This window comes from Peromyscus leucopus, chromosome 18, assembly GCF_004664715.2.
Source record: "Peromyscus leucopus breed LL Stock chromosome 18, UCI_PerLeu_2.1, whole genome shotgun sequence".
In the NCBI taxonomy this organism is placed as follows: domain Eukaryota; kingdom Metazoa; phylum Chordata; class Mammalia; order Rodentia; family Cricetidae; genus Peromyscus; species Peromyscus leucopus.
This window is the reverse complement of record NC_051078.1, coordinates 22450982-22472261: the sequence shown is the minus strand read 5'-3', so window position 1 is coordinate 22472261 and position 21280 is coordinate 22450982. Positions and strand designations below refer to the sequence as shown.

General features: G+C 36.2%; 1 protein-coding gene across 3 annotated transcripts in view; it reads right to left on the bottom strand.

Annotated features, from left to right (window-relative positions):
- Nucleotides 1–21280, bottom strand: part of Otogl (otogelin like) — a 146168-nt gene that overhangs the window by 7469 nt on the left and 117419 nt on the right. For all 3 annotated transcript variants that reach the window (XM_028873093.2, XM_028873094.2, XM_037196783.1), the window contains exons 38-54: nucleotides 20093–20270; nucleotides 19129–19271; nucleotides 18897–18920; nucleotides 18714–18806; nucleotides 16635–16824; nucleotides 13829–14043; nucleotides 12169–12310; nucleotides 10285–10470; nucleotides 9119–9331; nucleotides 8625–8729; nucleotides 8285–8392; nucleotides 7022–7123; nucleotides 6598–6702; nucleotides 6473–6513; nucleotides 2296–2359; nucleotides 1056–1234; nucleotides 524–628 (exon numbers count right to left, since the gene is read on the bottom strand). In XM_028873093.2, the coding sequence (XP_028728926.2) occupies nucleotides 524–628; nucleotides 1056–1234; nucleotides 2296–2359; nucleotides 6473–6513; nucleotides 6598–6702; nucleotides 7022–7123; nucleotides 8285–8392; nucleotides 8625–8729; nucleotides 9119–9331; nucleotides 10285–10470; nucleotides 12169–12310; nucleotides 13829–14043; nucleotides 16635–16824; nucleotides 18714–18806; nucleotides 18897–18920; nucleotides 19129–19271; nucleotides 20093–20270 (2193 nt within the window). The remainder of the gene's footprint in view (nucleotides 1–523; nucleotides 629–1055; nucleotides 1235–2295; nucleotides 2360–6472; nucleotides 6514–6597; nucleotides 6703–7021; nucleotides 7124–8284; nucleotides 8393–8624; nucleotides 8730–9118; nucleotides 9332–10284; nucleotides 10471–12168; nucleotides 12311–13828; nucleotides 14044–16634; nucleotides 16825–18713; nucleotides 18807–18896; nucleotides 18921–19128; nucleotides 19272–20092; nucleotides 20271–21280) is intronic.

The following is a 21280-nucleotide window of genomic DNA, read 5'->3' as shown; positions in this document are numbered from 1 at the left end:
TGTGATTCATAACAGTAGCAAAATTATAGTTATGAAGCAGCAACGAAAATAATTGTATGGTTGGGGGTCACCACAGCATGAGTGTGGTGAACTGTATTACATGGTCACTCCACTAGAAAGGATGAGAATCACTGTTCGAAGTCCTATCTCAGTTTATAAATAGCTTCAGATCTTCAATGAACCCCAATCAACTTACAATCTGTAAGTTCAGGGGTAATAAAAATAATATTCAAATTTAGAAAATTTGATTTTATATCCAATATATCAAAAATAAAAATTTAATGGCTCCATAAAAATACTGATTTTTATTATCCTCATAATTGATTAGATACCAGACTTTCCTAGAACTCATTTCTCACATCTGGAAAATTGTGAGAGTCCAAGTTAGAATTACCTAATTTAAACAAGTTTTTATAAAATTATCAAAGAGTATCAAAAAGTTTAAAATATAACAAATATATTAATGTGTAGTGTGTGAAGAAGTATCCGGGTGATATTTTTAATGGGAAATAAAACTCCATACCTCATATATAACTGATGTTCCATTTTCCATCTGAAATTTGCAGGATATGTTTTTACAGGTTCCACAGCAATCATAATCACTGAGGGATGGAGTGTACATCTGGTGCTGCATACAATGAACAGGCAGAGTATTAGCCATTAGCAGCAATAGTAGCATGTTGATGAGTTAGTTCTGCAGGTGTTCTCTCTGGACATCTGTAAGCATTTCTAAACTTGCATCTGAGTAGCTTCAAAGAATAATTTACTTTGTATAACCAACTTACAAATGAAGTAGGTGTTAACCTCTACATCTATAGCAATATTCATCAAGCAGGTACAACAATCTTAGGTCAACCAAGCCAGAAAGCTCCACATAATAGCTCTTGAAGCTCATGGTCATTCATTGTAAAGTAAAAATCTGCATTATATAGACATCTCATAAAATAATAGTGTTGAGGAGCTATTCAAGTGTATAGGGTATTCGCAAGCTCAAACTCTCGAGCTGTTAATTTTAAACTCATTAGGCCACCAGAGCAACTTGTAAGAATACTTACAACATCGCAGTCTTTTGAACAATTCACCATTGTAACATTCAAAGTATGAAAGCCTGTGTTGTTATCTTTTTCTTCCAGACATTCTATTGTGTAACAAAAGTCCCCTTCCAAATACTTTGTCAGAGATTGTCCAGGACTCAATACTGATACTTCTTGAAACACACACACATCATCCTTTTCTAAAAAAAAAAAAAGAAAGAAAGAAAAAGAAAAGAAAAAGAAAGGGAGAAAGAAAGAGAGAGAGAGAAAAAGTCAATAAAAAACACACACACAATGTTGTCTTTTGTATTTACCAATCAATAGAACTTATAATAAAAATCAATCTGTAAAAAATCACATGTCTTAACATGCTCCAAAAGATGCATTTTATAGCAACATTGAGAAGGATGAGGTCTCAGGTATGAGCAAGGTATGTCTGCTCCTTCTCCAGGACACAGATCATGACCACTGTTCATGTGGATCTAGATGGATGCAAAGCCTAATTCAGTAATAGTAGTGCCCTTCATTGTGGGACTCTGTAACATTTTGTGAGTTTAAGGATCATTATGTTAACAGAAATGATTCCATTCTTAGTGCTGCTGGGATAATGCACCACTGTATCTGTATGGTGGCATATTGGATCAGGCTGGGAGAGGGCTGAATGTAACCCAGAAGCTCTCCTTGCCCCTAAGTCTGAGGTTCTGCCATTGTTTGCTCAGACAAAATTTGAAGCAATTTAAGCCATTGAAGAAATATTCTACATGCTGTGAACCCACTAAATCTTAGTATGAAAGTATAGTATTTCAAGCTTTGAAATGGTAATGCCGATCATAAAACAATGAGCAAAAACATGTTCACGACTTTAAATAGCATAAGTTTTTTTATTCATCTCCATATATTTCACCCTGACCACAATTTCCCCTCCTTCATCTCCTCCCTGTCCCCCACACCTCCCCTTTCCACTAAATCGACCAATTCTTGGTCTTTTGGCTAAGATCAAGTATTGATAGCAAATTTTAAAGTGACATAGAAAAAAATTCCAGTTCTGTGATAAAATATTCATTTTTCAATCTTATCAAATTTCTCTGAACATTTTAAGATATGATGAAGGAAAAATAAGAGTTGTTTCTTAGAGTGCTGGCAATTGGACTTATTACAAATACAGTATTTCTCAAAGAACATATTTTTAAATACATCAATGCTAAGCAACAGATGCAAATAATAAGCATTTATTATTTAAAAGTATTAAAAAAGCATTTACCACAAAGATACTGTACACATCCACAGTCACTCTGAAAGTTCTGATCAATTGTGGGAAACTCTCCCTATTAGAAAGAAAGTATCATGAGACTTATTGTGATCATTTTCAAAATACACATTATAAATAATTTCACCCAGCTAGACACTTCTAAGATACTTAACAAACCTTCTAGTGAGTAGGCTTAAGTTTGCTGAGCATTCAGGAAAAAAAATCACAACAAAAATGTAATCATGGATTACTCAGTGCTTGTATGGAGGAAGTGTTCATGTGTGTAGGCATGTGTATGTCTTGTGTGTGTGTGTGGATGAGAATGAACATGTATATTGAAACAGGTGGACAACAGATTTCTCCCTTTGGTGTCTTATACATTAAGGCAAGGTGTCTCACTTGTGCTCAGAGTTCATCAGTTAGCTAGTGTAGATAGCCAGTTTGTGCCGTAGGTAGCCAGCTTGCTCCAGGAATCTTCTCTCTGCCTCTGTGGGCAGGGAATGCAGGTGTGGTACATAGGTGCTGTGTTTCCTAACTCTGGTCCTTACTCTTGTGAAGTGAATTTACCCACTCAACTATCTCCCCAGCACTGATTATTCAATCTCTTTATATTTCAATTTCCTTATCTATTAAATAAATGAAGGTGGACATGATGATATTTATGGTTTGTCCTAACTCTAAAATCCTACTAAATTTGTTTGATTCTAAGATTCTAGAGGGCAATTTGGAGGAAAAGAAGCTTGCAGCCCTGGAAATGTTCTCATCTGCTCTCTGGAGGCAGTCCAGAGTTCTAAGGTCTACAGGGTCTACATCCCAGCAAGGCAGCTATGGCAAATACATAGAGTAAATCAATGAATCTAGGTCAGTGTCTAATAGTCAACTCAGGAACAGGAATGCAATGTGCGGAACTTGACTCCCTCTTTACTAGTTATCTGAACAAGTGCATGTTACTTTACCAACCTATGCCTCATTGCCCACATCTATAAAGTGGATATAATGGTACTGCTGGCCACTTAGCATTCAGAAAGGAATAAACAGGCCAGTGTGTATAAAGAGGTCAGGATTGAAGCAGCACCAAAAGAGTACTGTATAACCTGCAGCTGTTAGTCACCTTTTGTCATGACTGAGACTCAAACCTCACCTTACTGAAAATGGTTTAGCAGTCTCTAAGACATAGGTTCTCAACCTGTATGTTGCAACTCTCTACGAGTCCAACAACCCTTCACAGAGCACAACTAAGACCATCAGAAATATCAGATATTTACATTGTGACTCATAACAACAGCAAAACTACAGTTATAAAGTAGCAACAAAAATAATTTTATGGCCCAGGGTCACCAAAACCTATATGAAAGAGTCACAGCATCAGAAAGGCTGAGAACCACTGCCCTAAGCAACCATAGAACCAGGCTTCAATTTTCAAGTATTTTCTTGTATTTCCTTTTCCACAATGCCTTTAATCTTCATAACACATATCAATGAAATGAATTTGAAGCTGGGCAGTGGTGGCACACACCTTTCATCCCAGCACTCAGGAGGCAGAGCCAGGCGGATCTCTGTGAGTTTGAAGCCAGCCTGGTCTACAGAGCAAGATCCAAGACAGGCAACAAACTACACAGAAAAACTCTCTCGAAAAAAAAAAATGAATTTGATTCTTCATATAAAGAATTTATTCTAATAAATTCACACCACCATCTTAAAGTTAATTTTCCCTCAAGATATTATGTTACATTTTTTGTGCCTTATAACTTGTAATTTCATGTGGTAATTCATTTGTTGTTTTATGACTTTAAAGACAATTGCAAGGAGATTGGCAATAATATTTTCTAATGGAACTTTTTAAAAACTATTAATCAATTCTACCAGTGCAAATGGTATTCTAAAGATGAAATAAGAGATCTACCTGGTATTTCTGTACAGGTTACTTACCACAGGTTTTCATTTTTAATAATCAAGGACATAGTCACATACAGCATTTCCTCAAAAGCTCAAATTTCAATTTTATATTCCTTTGTCTATGTCTTTTCAGACCATACCCACATATTTATTTGTAGCTTTATCTCTTAAGGACTTAACTCCACCAGCAGACTATATCTTCATTATTTGAATATATCTTCATTATTTACCAGTCCTTAACATTACACCCAATAAGACAGTGTGCTTCTGCATAAGCATCACAGTCCTTTAAGGTTAGTAGAAAACTCAATCATCTTGAGTTGTTTTCACTCTTTGGCTGGTATGATATTCAAGAACAAGTTTCTGTGTGGCATTCATTTTCTTTCTTGTGGGTGGGTTGTTGGACCAAGTGGTAACTGTTTAACCTAGTGAATTATTACACTGTTATTGAAAAGTGTGAACACCATTTTACATCACCTCAAGCAGTGTCCTCATATCTCCTATCCTTTCAATATGTGTTATAACCAAGTTTTTTCAAATTGGACATGAAGTCATTCCTACTGTAGAATTGGTTTATACTTAAGAAAAATGATGATTAACTATCTTCTAGGCTAGCAGAGATGCTCTAGATGAGGTTAATCATGACTGGAATTCCCCAGATCTAATCTGAAATGTTCCACTGGCTACCAGAGTCCTGGCCAGGTATCCAGTACACTCACATTCACACACACCCTTTGAATCCTGGCCTCAATCATTTACCCTTATAAGCTTCAACTTCCTTATTTATGAAATGAGCTAAAAATCAGGGTCATGAAGATTTGATGTGAAGTAAAAACATGAGAGATGTCATGATCCTACTTTTATGAGAACGTGCTTGGAATACACACACAAATCAGAAGAAAACTTTTTACAAAATCTGTGGTGGTTACACTTGATTGTCAACATGACCTGAAAAATGACTTAGGAGACACGGCTCTGGGCTTGCCTTTGAGAGCATTGCCAGTGCAGTTTACGTAAGGATGGAAGACACACCCTTAATGAGAGAAGTACTTGTCTTGGAATGTGTCACAGACCAGATAAGTAAGAAAAGGGGAGGAAACCAGCTGAGCACCAACGTTCATCTCTCTCTTCTCCCCATCTGCAGCAACAATGTGAACAGACCTTCCCTCTCCTGCTGCCAAGCCTTCCCAACATCACGGACAATATCCCCTGGACCTTGAGGCCCAATCTTTTCTTAAGATGCTTTTTTTTTTTCCCCCAGGCATTTGGTTATGAGAAAAGTAACTACTATGAAAGTTATTGTAAATCTTCATCATTCTGTGTAAACCATAGATAACATCACCTGAGCAAACGTAAAGTTAAATGATATTGAAAATAAAAATAGTGACATGCAAAGAGGGAATTCATTAGTCGATGCTATTCCTCATTTGTTTCCCAACAAAAGCTTGGGTTTCAGATGTCTGAACGGGCTGGGAGTACACATAAGAAAAAGAGAAACATGTAAACATAAGAATGTCTTTGTGGAAGACAATATCTGCTCTAATAAATGGGGGTAAGAATATATTTTCTTTTTTAAACCTAATAGCATAAAATGAAGGTAGATATTTGATGAAAAGACATATGAAGCTCCACCAGTCACACTCTGTTAGTAGTTAGCAGTCACCTTTTTGTCTTAAAACATTAAACTCTTGACATTTTTCTCTTTATATACTCATAGGTAATGCAAGAAAAGACAAACAGTTACAATTGTACCTCTTTCTCCTATGTAAAGTATGCACTAGAAGCTCATTTTCTGGAAGAATTATCTGAGATGCCTTTCAATAATTTAATAATTTCAATAATTAAAATAATGTTTTTTTCAATATTTTGCTTCATTTTAAGGATTGGGACCTTCAGTAATATAACATTAGTAGATTAAATTGTCTCTTAAATAATTATGCATTACAGTGCATTATATTTTATGCATCACTTTTTTTTTGACAGATCTTACTGTGGAACCCTGATTGGCCTGGAACTCTCAATGTAAACATGATGGCCTCAAACTCACAGAGATCCACCTGCCTCTGCCTCATAAGCACTGGGATTAAAGGTATACAACACATTGCAAGGCCACCTTCTTAAATAAAATACAAAAGGTTAACTATCATGATGTAATGCCATTGTTTTAATCAACTTCAATATAACATAACAATGACAATTACACTAATTTTGAATAATTCAGAAATGAGGCCAATAAAGGGAAAAGATACCAATTTGAACAACACAATAAGGCTATCGAAATATACATTCTTACCACTTCACACGTTGGCATGACAAGATTTTCACAGTTGCACTCTAAAAGGCAAAAATCAACATGTTTACCCAAATCAAAGTACATCAATGCATTATGACAAAGTTTTAAGATATGAAATGAGTTACCACAATGCCAGTTTGGGCAACATTGTCCAGATACATTTTCCTTCACCAGATTCATATCTTTTGCACAGTCAAGTAACGGTGGAGGACAGAGATTTGGCTCACAAACTAGGAAGAAAAACCAAATGGGTAAAGATGAAAAGATGAATCTCATGGACTTGCCAGTTCTCATCAGTTTGCTGTCATTACCAAGGCAACACAGAATTTCTAGTCCCCAGTGGCTTCTTCTTCTACTTTTTCCTGCCATGTGCTCTTATGGATAGCATGAATTAAGTCATACTCGTTGATCTAGCCCAGCTCATCCCACGAAGACCCCCTGACAAAGGGGTCTAAGCTAACAGCACCACTGGACTTCTTAAACATCTAACTCTTTTTGGACTTTTCATTGGCACATTAAGATATTTCAAATTAGTTAAGACAGCCTTACCACAGTAGTACTCTGGACAACATAAATGTGTAGTGTTCAGATCCACTGTGAGGAATTCCCCATCGGTACACTGAGGAGCTGGTTCAGTGCATGTCTCACAAACTAAAGATGAAACAAAAAAGCCAGAGTCATACTAAGCTAAAATCAAGTTAATGGTTAGTTCAGATTATAAACCAATCAAAATAAAGTACTACATGTTTAATTAGGAAGAAAGGAAATAATCCATTGCCTAAATGTATGACTTTATGCTTCCTAAGCACAATGCAAAAGAGGATATCTTATCAGAAATATAAGCCATTTATTTCCAGAGGAATTTATTCTTACTGAAAGCAAAACAACAATGATTAATTTACTGTAATTATCTTATTTTTGTTTTGCTTTTAATTGGTCCCATTTACAGATGAACAGTGCAATAGGAACTTGTTCATACATGCCTCCAGATGTGATAATTTTCTAAATGGCTCTGGCAAATGACTCATCCACACACTTCTTACAAAGACTATTAATAAAGGGGCCCCATCCTGACTGGCTACTCTGTGTGAAAACCCAAGTCTGACTGATTAAAATCTCTTTCAACGGAATTTGAATGAGAAATGGAGGCACAGTAGAACAGAAAGCAGATAGAGGTGGCATCTCTTCTTCCTCTCGAGCTTTTGTGCTTGCCCCTAAATCCTTGTTGGAACTTAATCTAGCCACTTGCAGTCAAGGAAACAATGGAATTCCAGGAGGTATCTTCTGATTTCTGGTGTGATAATTCTCTTGAACTAGGGAAAGAGTTTTCCTTATTATTCATTCTCTAGTTCATCAAGCGGAATGCTTTGATCTGGGTACTTCTTAGATCTGTCTGAATCTCCTGTGCTCTTTAGGGATCATTATAGTTCACAGGAGGTGGTATGTAGACATGAAGTTTTAAAATGGTCTTGCATGTCTAAGTACCATATATTATTCTAGCTGGGTCTTCTAGAAAAGCCCACACAAAATGTTCTTTTTAAAAGATAGGTACTTTCCTCATTAAAGAAAAGTCTTGATTCCGTTATTTTGATGATGTTTGGACAGGTACACATAGTTTTGTTGATGGGGTTAGTACTGACTGTAATATTATTGAGTTATTTACAATGTACTCTGCTTTCTACCATTTGCATTCAGTTCAGTTCCTACAAGATAATAGGATACCTCTCACCACGAGGCCCATGAAATTTGCAGCAAACAGATGTTCCCCAGCTCCTTTTTCTTTTTGTTGCAAATTGTCTTCACAGTACTTACCACAGAAAGGGTAGAAACAGCAAGGTTCTCCTTGTCGGACCTGAAGTGTAAACTGGTCTTCTCTGCAATCTGGTGTTGAAATATTGGGGCATTTCAATGTATCACATTCTGCAGAATCACAAATACATTTGAAAATATGTATGAGTGGGACTACAGATAAGTTAATACCATTTTTCTCTCTTTGAATTGAGTGGCAATCTTAACATAAAGGCATTTTTAGGAATTAGCAACTTCCCAATCTTTTACAATAAATTCTATCCTTAGAGACCCAGAGGAAGAGGGCCTCCTCAGCTATTTCGAATGTACAGTGAGCTTTGTTTTCCCTAATAGGTGGACTTACCGCATTCATACTGTGGACAGCAAGAAAGAGCGCTGTAGCCAACGATCAACTTCTGACTACTCGTGCATATCGGAATGGTCATGTCACACAAAGTCCTGTCACAGCCTAGAAATAAGCAGCAGAGGGTTACAGGAGCAGTGAGCACAACTGGAGTCTTATGCTGCCATTTCAGAGTGGAGAGATGGCTCTAGCAAAGGTGTTTCCACTCCAAGGAAACCCACCAAGCCCCAAACTGGGCTGTATACGAACACCAGCTCTCAGGATTCTTTGGGATTTTCTTGCATCTCTTACTATCATAATCAGAGATTCAGAGTCCTGCCTTTTGCCATAGGTTGTTGGATATTATTAATAGTTACTGACAAGTTTTTTTTACATGTATTTATATAACTCATTTTGAGAAAATGACACTTACAGAAGAACTTCACTGTTACCCTGCTGTGTTTTTCAGACTGATTAGAATGCATGTCTACAAAGGCTCCAGTTCATCCACATACCACAGACTTCTTTAGAACAACAGGTCAGCTCATCAACAAAGCCCAGGACAACTTCAGCTTCTCGTTCACAAATGGGGGAGGGCTCTTCTTCACAGACAGGCTTGATAGGAATAATCCTCCCATCCTCCAAACATTTGTAGAGGGCACATTCATCAATACCCCCATTCCAAATCTCCCCAGCACTGCGGGGTCGATCTTCACTGTCCGTACATACTTTAAAAAAATCAACAATGTTATTTCATTTACAATCTGGGCACTACATCAAGTCAAGCCACAATGTTTTTAATTTTGGACCATGACTTTCCCATCATATAACTGCAGGTCATGAATATGTACTCTCTCAGATTCTTCTTTGCTTTCTTCAGTTAGTACATTGCATTGTTCTTTAACCAAAGTTGATAATGAAGTCCACAGAAAATACTATTTTTCTACAACTTTCAACAGGCATTTTCCTTACTGGCAGCCACAAGCCTATTTCTGAAAGTATCCTTACATTTCTATTCTACCTGTCCTTCCATTTAGTTATTAGCAAAATTACTTTCCTTCTTGCCATGATTAAGACCCATATGACTGACAAAGTACTGTGTTGCAACCTTTAGAATTCTGTGCTTTTTAAAATCTACCACAACGATGAAGACATTATGCCAAAAATAATTTGAACATTAACACAGAGTACTTAAGTGTTTTCCCCTAGAAAATAATGCTATCTACAATTTCCTGTGTCCTTATTTTCTTAAGGCACTGAATGCATAAAATGTTTTTTTAAATTATCTTATATTTCCCTATTCTAACCTTAGAGATTAAGTCCCATTAATTTCTCCATCTTACAGATACATCGCCTCAGAGTCACAGAGGCAAAGGTGAACCACAACACAAAAATAATTAGAACTTAAATTGACCCCACAAGGTACTTTTAATTTTTAATTTACCTTGTTCTTTCCTTATTAGTATATACATAAGTAAAGATTAAAGACCATTATCACCAAATATCCTAATTTTAACTCCAACTAAATCCATATTAAAAGCAAACTACAAACTCATTTACTTTCCAACACCTCGGTCATCTTTGGTCAATTTCCCTCAGCATAAATTTCCAACATACAAAAGATACTGTATGTGTGTGATTTCTGGATTCCTGAGCAATCATTTTGTACTTTAGTCCTTACCACATTCTTGCTCAGGGATGCATAGAGTTTTATCTGGCCGGTGAAGAATGGTTCCATTCTTGCACACACAGTCTTCTCTCAAATTCAGACATGAGGTGTGTCCATAGCTCCATTTATTGAGACATGTCCTTGCTTCACATGGTCTCACACAGGGCTGATATTCCTTCCCCTCAGGGCAGCTCAGAGCTGTAGGCAATAAAGGACAGAATTTGCTAATAGCCAAGATAATCTATGTGAATTCTGGTTGAGAAAGAGAAAGAGGTCAGCCTGCATTACAGAGATAAATTTTGCATATTTTAGTTCTTTAGAGCTTATTTTTCATTTACTGCATAACCACAAAGTGAGCCTTGTGAATTCAAATGCATCCTTCAAGTATCTAGATAGTATTCAGTATTGTAGTTGAAAGTGTTTATTTAATATATATTAAATATATATTTCTAATATCCAGTACAAGTCTCTTTCAAATAAATTTGGAGTCAACTATTACAAAGTTTCTGCATGCAGCCAGTATCTCCATGCAGCCAGAGGAGATACAATTTTTCTTTTTCTCTGCAAGATAATCATGGAAACACTCCTTAAATATGTAACTCAAACAAGTTAAAAAAAAAAAAAAAGAACAAGAAAAAGCTGCCTGTTGAGGTTTAGTCATTTACTGCCAAAAGAAGCATTGCTGAGCAGCTTCTAAATAATGCTTTAGGAAAATCTTGTTGATTTCTGCTGTTCTTAAAAAGTTGTGCTGTCCAGTTAACCATCCAGCTCACACACGATTGAGCCGGTATGATAATGAGTATTCAGAGACGGGTAATGCCTGGGGGGCACTCGCCAACCTAAGACAGAGCACCTGTGTGGCCTGGGCAGGTGTCTCCATGACGGGTAAGGTGACCTGCTGACATTCCACGCAACCCAAGTCAGAAGCTCATTTTTTAATAAAAGGGGGACTTGAAGGGCCCTGGCCCCCGTTTTGGGTAACTGTTGCCTTGCTTGCAGACCTTGACCTTGATATCCTCCCAATGCTAATTCCCTGCCAGGTTCCACACTCCTGAATGCTTAAGGGAAGTTCCTTGTCTGTGTATCCTGAATAATGGGCATTAACAGCTTAGATGCAAGATTGTAAAACATCAGTAGCGAACTTCTGCCCTCCGGGGTCCTCCCATTGTGCTGTAAGCCTGTAATTAAGACCTCCTACCCCCTTCAAGAAATGACATTCGACATTTAAAATTATATATATAATATATATATATATATACATTATATATATTATATATAATTGAATGAATACTGCGAATGTAAGCTATGAATATCACAAATGTGATTAATATCATGAGTGTAATTTAAAAAATAAAAAAATTTTAAAAAAAAGTCGTGCTGTTCAAAAAACGAATATTCAAGCCAGGCAGTGATGGCACACGGGAGGCAGAGCCAGGCGGATCTCTGTGAGTTCGAGGCCAGCCTGGGCTACAGAGCGAGATCCAGGACAGGCACCAAAACTACACAGAGAAACCCTGTCTCGAAAAACCTAGGGGAAAATAATGAATATTCAGCTTGTGGGGAGGTGGTATAAATTGGTTCAGCCTTGACGAAGAACAATTTCACAGCGTCTAGAAAAATTGGAGATATAGACATTCACAATGAATCAAGAGTGGAGATTCACAAGGGGGGAGGGTGGAACGGGGGAGGGGGAGACAGGAGAAGGACACAGAGCCGAATTCCCTTTTATTTCTGAAGCTCGGTGACCGCCCTTGCACTGTGACATCTGTTTTCTTTTTTCCACTCACCTTCTATTTACTAAGTTATTTCGTGACTGACCGTGAAATGTAGAAAGGACTGTGAAGAGGAGGACACTTTAGATGACTAGAAGACATCACTGTGCTCGCGGTCACTTACGGCAATACTCAGGTGTCCGCCACTGAATGCAGATGTCAAATTTGTTGCACAGAGCCACGTAGGCAGAAATGGCATCACATTCATAGATCCAGAGATAGGTGTAGTTGATCCACATTTTTTCACAAAAGTCCCTCGGAGAGACCTAGAGACGCATTTTACCACAAAATCAATTCTGTCATTTTAACTTTCCCAAAGGCCATGAGCTAACCCCAAACCATTCGAAAAATCAGATAGAGCATGCCTTTCACGCCAGTACATGGGGTGGGAAGGTGATTGCAAGTCTGAGGCCAGCCTGGTCTACACATGCAAGTTCAGGTTAGCCAGGGCTACATAGTGAGACCCTGCTTCAAAGAAGCTAAAAGAATCAGAGCAGTAAATTAAAGTCATTAAAGTTTCTCTTAGATCTCAGTTTTTCAAAACTGTTTTTCACACACACACACACACACACACACACACACACACACACACACCAATTTTAAAAAGAAAAATAATTGGTGATGCTTTTTTAAAAAAATATCTAAATAATGGCAAAGTGCATGTGTGTTTATTTTTATGTGTATGCATTTAAAATATTTAAACACTTAACATTTACTTTCATCTAAATGTTGAAGGAAATTGACCTCCAGAAAAACTACTTTTTTCCATTACTTTGAGCCTTTTGTGCATTCCCTCGGGGAACTCATAGTGCAGGCGGACTGCAGAATCTGCTCTTCCCTGTCTAGTACAGTCATCACAGTCATCCACAGTGAGTTCCTTCCTAACTCTACCTGCCTCGCTCTTCTCTCTAGACTGCCCTTCACCTGTATAGAATGCACCAAAATGCCTCAGTATTCTCCTTGCATAGACTTTTGTACCAAGTATTCTCTTATCCACATTGTTTTGTGTGTCTCAATCTTTCTCTCTCTCCCCCTTCTTTTCTGGCAATGTGTGCTTTTGGATGGCTCAGGTTTGTGAATCTACCTGAAGGCTTTTCCAAAGCTGGGCTCATACATATCTCCATACCACGTATTGTAAATATCTGTTCACAGATTCCCCTCTTTTTAAATTTCTTGAAGGCTTAAGGAGGACCTTATTTGTGCACCACAGAATTTTAGCACAGTCCCTATTATATGCTAGAGTAAATGGCTTACAAAACTTTGTACCAGTTTGTCCTTTTTTCTTTAACAAGAAATCTTTTTTATTGACAACAAGTCTCTTAAAATATTTATTGAGAGAGCAAGAGAGTAATGGGGGAAGTCCATAAACTGAGGAAACAAGAGCACGCAAAGATCAATTCAGTTGACTAAGTGATGGTTGTGTTACAGGTATATGCACACTGGAGGAATTAATTAAAACTTCTCTGTCTTAACTTCTACACGTGGTTATCAAGCACCATTGATCTCTTTCTGCCAGGGGAATTTATTCATGGCTAAGAATTCCATTTCCCTAAAAGTTATACAATTCTAACAAAATGTAAGAGGAAAAAAATGATAATTATCCTTCCTGTCTCTATAAGTTTATGAAGAAGACTAAGCATCTCTGAACTTCAAACATACTGACAGAAGGATGAGAGAGAAGCTATTCTCAGTAGAATAGGCAGGAAAGGGAGCTTTTGCCTTTTTTTTTTTTTCTCGCACAAACTCTAATGCAATCACACTTTTCTGGCTGCTTTTTAACTTACTTTGTCATGGCAGGGAACAAAAACGTCTCTGTTCAATAACTCAATGCAGTAGCTGCAATCATGTTCAGTACAGTTCCTAGCAGGTCTTCTCATTGTTACTTGAAATGATTTCTCAATTTCCCAGCTCCCAATAAACAGTTCTATGTCTTCCATGTTGGTAATAATGGTGCCATTCTGCATCCTGAGGTCATCATCTGGATCGTCATTGCAAATTCCTTGAAAGTACATGTGGCTTTTAGATGGAAAATTTTTCACTATCACCAAATATAGGCAATACAGCTAAATTGGCTTAATCCTTGGTATTAAATGAGTGAATAATTGATTTGAGTGAAATTATAAGCAGCTGAATTTGGATATTCTTTGACTTTGGCATTGATAGAACATTTAAAATTATGTCTTTTTATAAAATATACGTTAAATGAATATGAAGGAAATCATGTATATGAATATTCTGCTCCTACAGTATCCAAATAAAAATGAAATTAAATATTTCCTAGAATGGTAAATACTTGATGAATGAATTCCAGTCTTCCCTTTTACAAGGAAAATCTTGTATAAACATAGTAAACTTTTCCTTTCAATAAATATTCCTACTCCATTATCTAGCTCATGACATAACTCCAGGAAAGGGTCATTGTGATGGTTATTGTTAACTGTTGACCAGATGTAGAATTACCTAGGACTCAAATTATGGACAGACCTTTGAGGGATTATCTAGCCTTTGTGCATGTCTGTGAGGGAATACGTGGGCTGGGTTTAGTGACATAGGAAGATCCACACTAAAAGTGGGAGGCACCACTCCCTGGTCTTGGGTCCTAGACTAAATGGAAAAAACAAAAGAAGATGAACACAAGCATTCATTGCTCTCTGCTTCCTGGTTGTGAGTGTGATGTGGCCCACTGCTTCAAGCTTCTGCTGTCTTGATTTCCCTGCCATGGGGTATTATACTTTTCAAATGTGAATCAGAATAAATATTTCCCCTTAAATTACTTTTGTTGGGATATTTTTTAACAGCAATGGGGAAAGAAACTAACTGGTAGAATCTGGTTGGCATAATCCTTACAAATAATGTAGAGTAAATCAGGCAGCTGATGGCAGTCACCTGAGCTAAAAAAGGTTTATTCAATATTAGGATATCACTGTCAGTGTTTGAACTATGATTGATGGTTAGAGAAAATATTTCTTCAAAGTATTTTGACTTATTGACATGCTGTAGCTTTGAACTTCTTTGAGGAAAGGCAGACAAATTACTTTTACTCTTCATCAGTGGACTGTAAAGGCAAGAGCAACACAGAGAAATATCCCCAGATCCCTAATCAAACCTCACCTAAATCCCACCCTAATTTAACCTGTCATTTTTCTTAATTCTCAAGATTTTGTTTTGTAAAACATGTGAATTAGATGTTTTCTTTAAACATCAAATTATAATCCCCAAACAGGAATATCAGCATGAATACAGGTTGCATCTGTAGATAACTTTATACATCAAAGTAGTCTAGTTCTTTACATATAAACTTTTGTAGTGAGAGATAATAGCAAAACTATGTGTTAGTTTCAAATACATTTTCAAAAATGTTTTCATTCTAACCACCATGCAAGGGGTTCACAGTACTATGAAGAATCTGATGCCAATAATGGCTTCCTATCTAGTATTCTCTCAGTCATTCTTTTTTACTAGTTTCTTCAACCAACACTCAGACTAGCAGTCTTGATGAAACATAGACATCACTTTAATTAACCAGACATCTCCCACTGTAATGGTCATGTTCTTAGGCAATGACCTGTGATTAGCACAAATGTTACCTTAGTCTCTTCCCTACACTGCTTATTTAGAATCTAGTTACTCAAATGACTGGCTTCACAAGAGAAAAATACCATGAAAATCAAATTAAAAACCATACCACACAGAAGAAATAGAACATAGGAATAGATATGAATTCCCAAAGTTGGCTTTATTACTCAGTAACTAATGAATTATTATTTAAACTCAATAATCACTATTTTGAGAATGATAATCTCAAGTCACCATAGAAGTTTGTGCAATGTTTAACATTTTCTTGGTAGTCAAGGAAATACGTAAACCATATTTAACAAAATATTAATGTGTATGAAGTTCAAAAAATGTAATATGTCTTCATATCACATTACTGTGAAGAGCCCTTATGTTGAGCTTTCTAAAACACAATAGATCTGGTAGTTTCAAACTTTTGTTATATGGCTGCAGATATGACTTGTAATTCCGTGTGTGTGTGTGTGTGTGTGTGTGTGATGTTAAATGGTGTTAAATATTACAAAACTAAGCCTAAACATAATGGTAAACATGAGCTGTACACTTTATGGTAAAAGTGGTATGAATATTCAGAACAGTAAATTCTTCCAAGATGGCTTATGTTTTTCCAAACTTCAGACATTAAAGTGTAAGAAGGAAACAAATATATAAAATAATTTAACCTTTGTTTATCTTATTTTAATAAATTAAGATTACACCAGGACCAATCAATATATTAATTTAGGCTAAAACTAAGTGAGATAAAATATACCTAACAACTTATGATTGTTTAGTGAAGAAGACTTAGTCTAAATACTATAGTAAGACACAACAAATGTGTATTTAAATAGAATATTTAATCTGAAATATATTTCCTTACTTCATTTGTTAAAAGTCATCGCTTCCTAAAGTACTTCCATGAAGAACTGAAAATGAGCATCACATGGCAGTCTAGAAAGTGGACCACTGGTGTACAAAGCAATGTACGTAAGATGGAAAACGTGTAAGAAAATGAGAGATTTCAACATCAGAACTCACCACAGAGCCCTTCTGTATAGGACGACAAGTTAAACTGGGGGCCGAAGTGAATGTCTATGATTCCTGTAAGGTGAGCCCACTTTATGACTAGCCCAGCAGGAGTAGTAATCACATACATTGTCCCCGAGTCTTCTATGAGCAGTTCTTGACTTGAAAAGGGCAAAGGCACAACAATAGAATCCACGTCTACCTAGAATTACACATGTAGAGCCCTTAGGAGAAGACTTCTCGAAATATAGAAAATAAAATTAGGCTTTTATATAATGTGGGGGTTTTTAGTGTGTGAGATTTTACTTCTCTTGGCATCCCATAGTTTCTGATGACTTCCAGTCTCTCTTGTCGAACCTCTGCTCTGCCTTGATATATTCAGTATTCTCTCTTGGTTTTTTGTTTTTCTTGAAAACGAAAATTTGTTTCACGTATTTGCTTTAGTCTGATTCCCTCAACGTGGTGATCAGACCATTATTAACTAGTACTGATTTAAGACAGAGATTCTATTTTCTTCTATATCAGAATTCAAGAGTAATAATGTTCAGAAGAGTCATCTATCAAACTTAATTAAGATTAAGAATTTCAGTGATTGCTCTTCCTTAGTTTTGTTTAGATTTTGGACTTAATTTTCAGTATGTCCACTTGATAATATTATACTTTTAAAGGAGATTATACTTTAAAAAAAAAACAGTGACTTGAGGTCATTACCATGATATAGAACCATGAGCTGTAAGTAACAGCAATTTTGGTAAAATTGCATCTCTCGCCCATCTTCTGGGTCCTCATCTTTGGATCCTGTTGCCTCCTCCACTCCCAGATTTCTTCCCACTCATTAAGATTTCAGGATTCATCTCCTCCACACAGGCCTGTCTGACCCTCTCTGTCAGTGTGTCATTTCCTTCCTGCATTTCTCTGACACATTACTCATAATTTTAAGCCCTGTATCTCCTATTTTCCAACTACCAGGCATGTATACAAAATCCACACAACTGCAAGTTAATTGATATTAAGATCAGTGTTGTATCATCTCAAATAATACTTTTAGTAACTGGTTATTTGTTTAACAAATGACCAGCAATTGACCAGGAATATGTTCAACTGAGGTGAACAATATAATAATAATTCTGTCCATACAAATGCTCAAAATGATAGCACTGACTATATTTGAGTTTATTTACTATGTACTCTATCAACGTCTATCAAAATAAAAATATGCAAGTGCAGTCATCTAAAAATTACCATACATGTATATTTTAGGTTTTACTTAGTTAAAACCTTTTACTATCTTATTTTGTGTTCATTTTAATATTAATTATATCATAGAATCTATGGAACTGTGGTAATGTAGTAATTATGTCTAAAAAGCAAAATAATATGCAGTCTATGTAAAGTAAAACCTTTGTACATTTTTCCTTATTCTTTAGATTGAACAATTTAGATCTAAATGATGTATTCGACTGACAATCCAGTCTTACATGCTAAACAGATTCTTTGGGATTAGAAGTTTTCCTATAAAACTACTCAATTCCTTTCAAGCATTTCATAATTTTGTTTAGTTTATTAGAATAAATTCAAATATGCTATCTTTCTGTTTAAGTTAGTACTTGTTCATTAACATATAGTGGTGTCAAAAATAAAACAAAATATAGTGGCATCAACACTTCCAAACTAGCCTTCAGTCTACCTTTCTCCTGGTGCTCTTCCCTGGCATGTTCTTGCTTCTACTGTTTTCTACAGATTGCTCCTTCCTCTTCAAAGCTTTCCCCTCATCAGACTTGACACATGAACCCTAGTTCTGGAAGTAGAGACTTGGTGACTCACACATCATTTGAGAGTGTGTTGGCATGTTTAACGTGCCCCCCCCATTAGTCACATGGAAAATAAATATTTGAAATGCCTTCACATAAATAGAGGGAAAATATCAAACTAAGAAATACATCTTCTAACTTCCTGTGACAAGAATACTTATCCATAAGAGCAATAAAAATACACCAATATATTTAATTCCTCCTTTTGTGGAAATGATTGTTTTGCATAAATTCCTACTATAATCCCACATGAGAACATTTCTTAATTGCATGTTCTTACCTTTCTTGCTACTCTGTTGATAAGTATTTTATGTATAGATGTTGTCACATTTAGCTTCTTAAAACAAAGTCCTGAGATTCTTCCAAAAGAACCCTTCATTTGGAAACAAATTAAAATTTTATGATGTTAAATAGTTTTAGTGATAAGCAAAATGAACTTAATAAATTATTTGCAAATACTCACTGGTTTTTTGAGGGCATTTCCATTCTGGGGAAAGAAAGAAACACATTTAAAGTAAATGCATTAATTGTCCTTCAAAACCATCAGAGTAACATTATAAATCTATTATAAATACTTTTACATGAAAACTTCTTTTGTTTCAATACAATTTTATCACTGTGGAATCCAGGGTGTTACAATGTACACGAGCTACAGATTTAGGGAAAAAATGACCACAAGATGGATGACAACCTACCTGATTTATGGGACATTTTTCAATGTGAACAACTACAATTTCTCCGGGGATTCTTACTAAGATGTAAGAAGCCTTGTTGGACAGTGCAGCACTGTTTCCATCAAATGTAATAATGCTCAGCTCTGATAACATGGAGCACCGGCCTAAGACAAAACAAAGCAGAGTGGAGGTTTTTAAATTATTATTTGAATTTTTAAACTAATTCCTCTCTTAAAAACAGACCTACTTCCCAGTTTCCTCTACTTTCAGGTAGTGTTTTTTTTTAGTGTGTGTGTGTGTGTGTGTGTGTGTGTGTGTGTGTGTGTGTACAGTTTGTGTGTCCCAATTCATTTAACTGGGATTTGATGTGTGAGCACAGATGGAAATTATTTCCTTGGGTGGGGACAATGTATAAGTGGCCACATTACTGAGACTTCCTCTTCCCTGTAGCCTATAGCTCTGTGTGGAGAAGACAAGAGAGGATAATTTTTAATTAAGAGGGGGATTTTTAATCAAAGAACATTATATAAATAGGTATAAAATTATTTTTAAAATACATATTTTAAAAACACAAATAACCGAGACCTGCTACAGGGACCAGAAAGTCTAGAGATGGGATCTAGCACTCTTGCTGCAACAAGTCCTCCATGAAATGCTAATAACTGCTGTAGGCAGGGAAGCATGATCATAGCCAACTACAAGATCTATTCTATTCATACAAGGCTCTACCTTGTTGCTTCTGAAATGACCTCAAGTTTTCTGAATCTGTTCTAATGCATTCAATTCTAAATGGGCAAACATTTAAAGAATGTCTCATTAAAATATATTTGAGGCATGTGGGGAAAATGTGTGTGTGGGGGGGGGGTTGGAGAGTGACCTGATAATCTCAAAACAAACAAAGAAATCCAAAATAAAACAAAACAAAAAACCCTCAACGCTTCTCTGATTCAGACACTGTTCGCTGTATGAGAAAAATCAAACTCACAGGGACATTCCCACTCAGGACAGCATATGTCAGTGTTTACTTGAACAGGCCATCCTCGGAATCCACAGTCTGGCATTTCCACATCCTTTGGGCAGTTCAGAGACCAGTTGTAAAAGGTCCATTCCATATTAAGGCAGATGTATTGGCTACAGTTATAAACAGGATCAAATTGTTGAGGCTGATAACAGAAGAGCAAAATCAGTTAGGTTCTCAAACTCAGCTAATGCTCTCAGCTGACTCTTCAATTTTGTATTCACATTGTCCTCATAGTGAACATGTAATTAACCAAAAACTTTTGAAAGATAATTAAAAATTTGCTCCAACTTTTTTTGTCAGATCATCTCTGCAATAATCAATATATACTTAGGATTTATATTAACATTGACTTGAGATCAGAAATATCAGACGTCTAAACAAGAGTTTTTTTTTTCTTCAGTTTTCTAGATCATTTTATAAGCAGATTTGTTCAGTGAAACTTACAACTTAATCATACTCCAATATTTCATTAATAGAGTATGTATGTAGCTAGTGAGAGGTCTCGTGGGGTAAATGCCCTTGCCACCAAGCCTGATGGCCTGAGTTCAACATCACAAGAGAGAAATGACTTCCATAAGTTGTCCTCTGACTTCCATCTAAGCATTATGGCACATGCATGTGCGCGCACGCATGCGCGCGCACGTGCACACACACACACACACACACACACACACAGTTCTATGAGTCAATAATTTCATCATATCACTATGTTGTACAGAGTCTCACATATAATATCTGCACAACAAATATTTTTATGAATCATCAATTTACAGAGAAAACCCACCAGATATTTCTGTTTTTCTATTTTTCTTTTATTGAAAATAGATTTTTTTCATGCAGTATGTTCCGATTTATGCTTTCTCCTCCCTCAACTCCTCTGAGATCCTCCCCACTTACCCACCAACCCAAATCCACACTCTTTCTTTCTCTCCCTCCTCAGGAAACAAATAGGCATCCAAAAATAATAATAAAATAAAATAAAAGATAAAACAAACAAAAAAATCAAACTAGAAAAGATAAAGGAAACCTTCTTAAGGTCTTACTTAACTATTTCTTTGTTTTTCTTATTGCAGCCAGAAGTTAATTAATAAGAATTATCTGAGTTAGTTAAGAAAACACAATTGTGGACTATAGAGATGCCCCAATCACTAA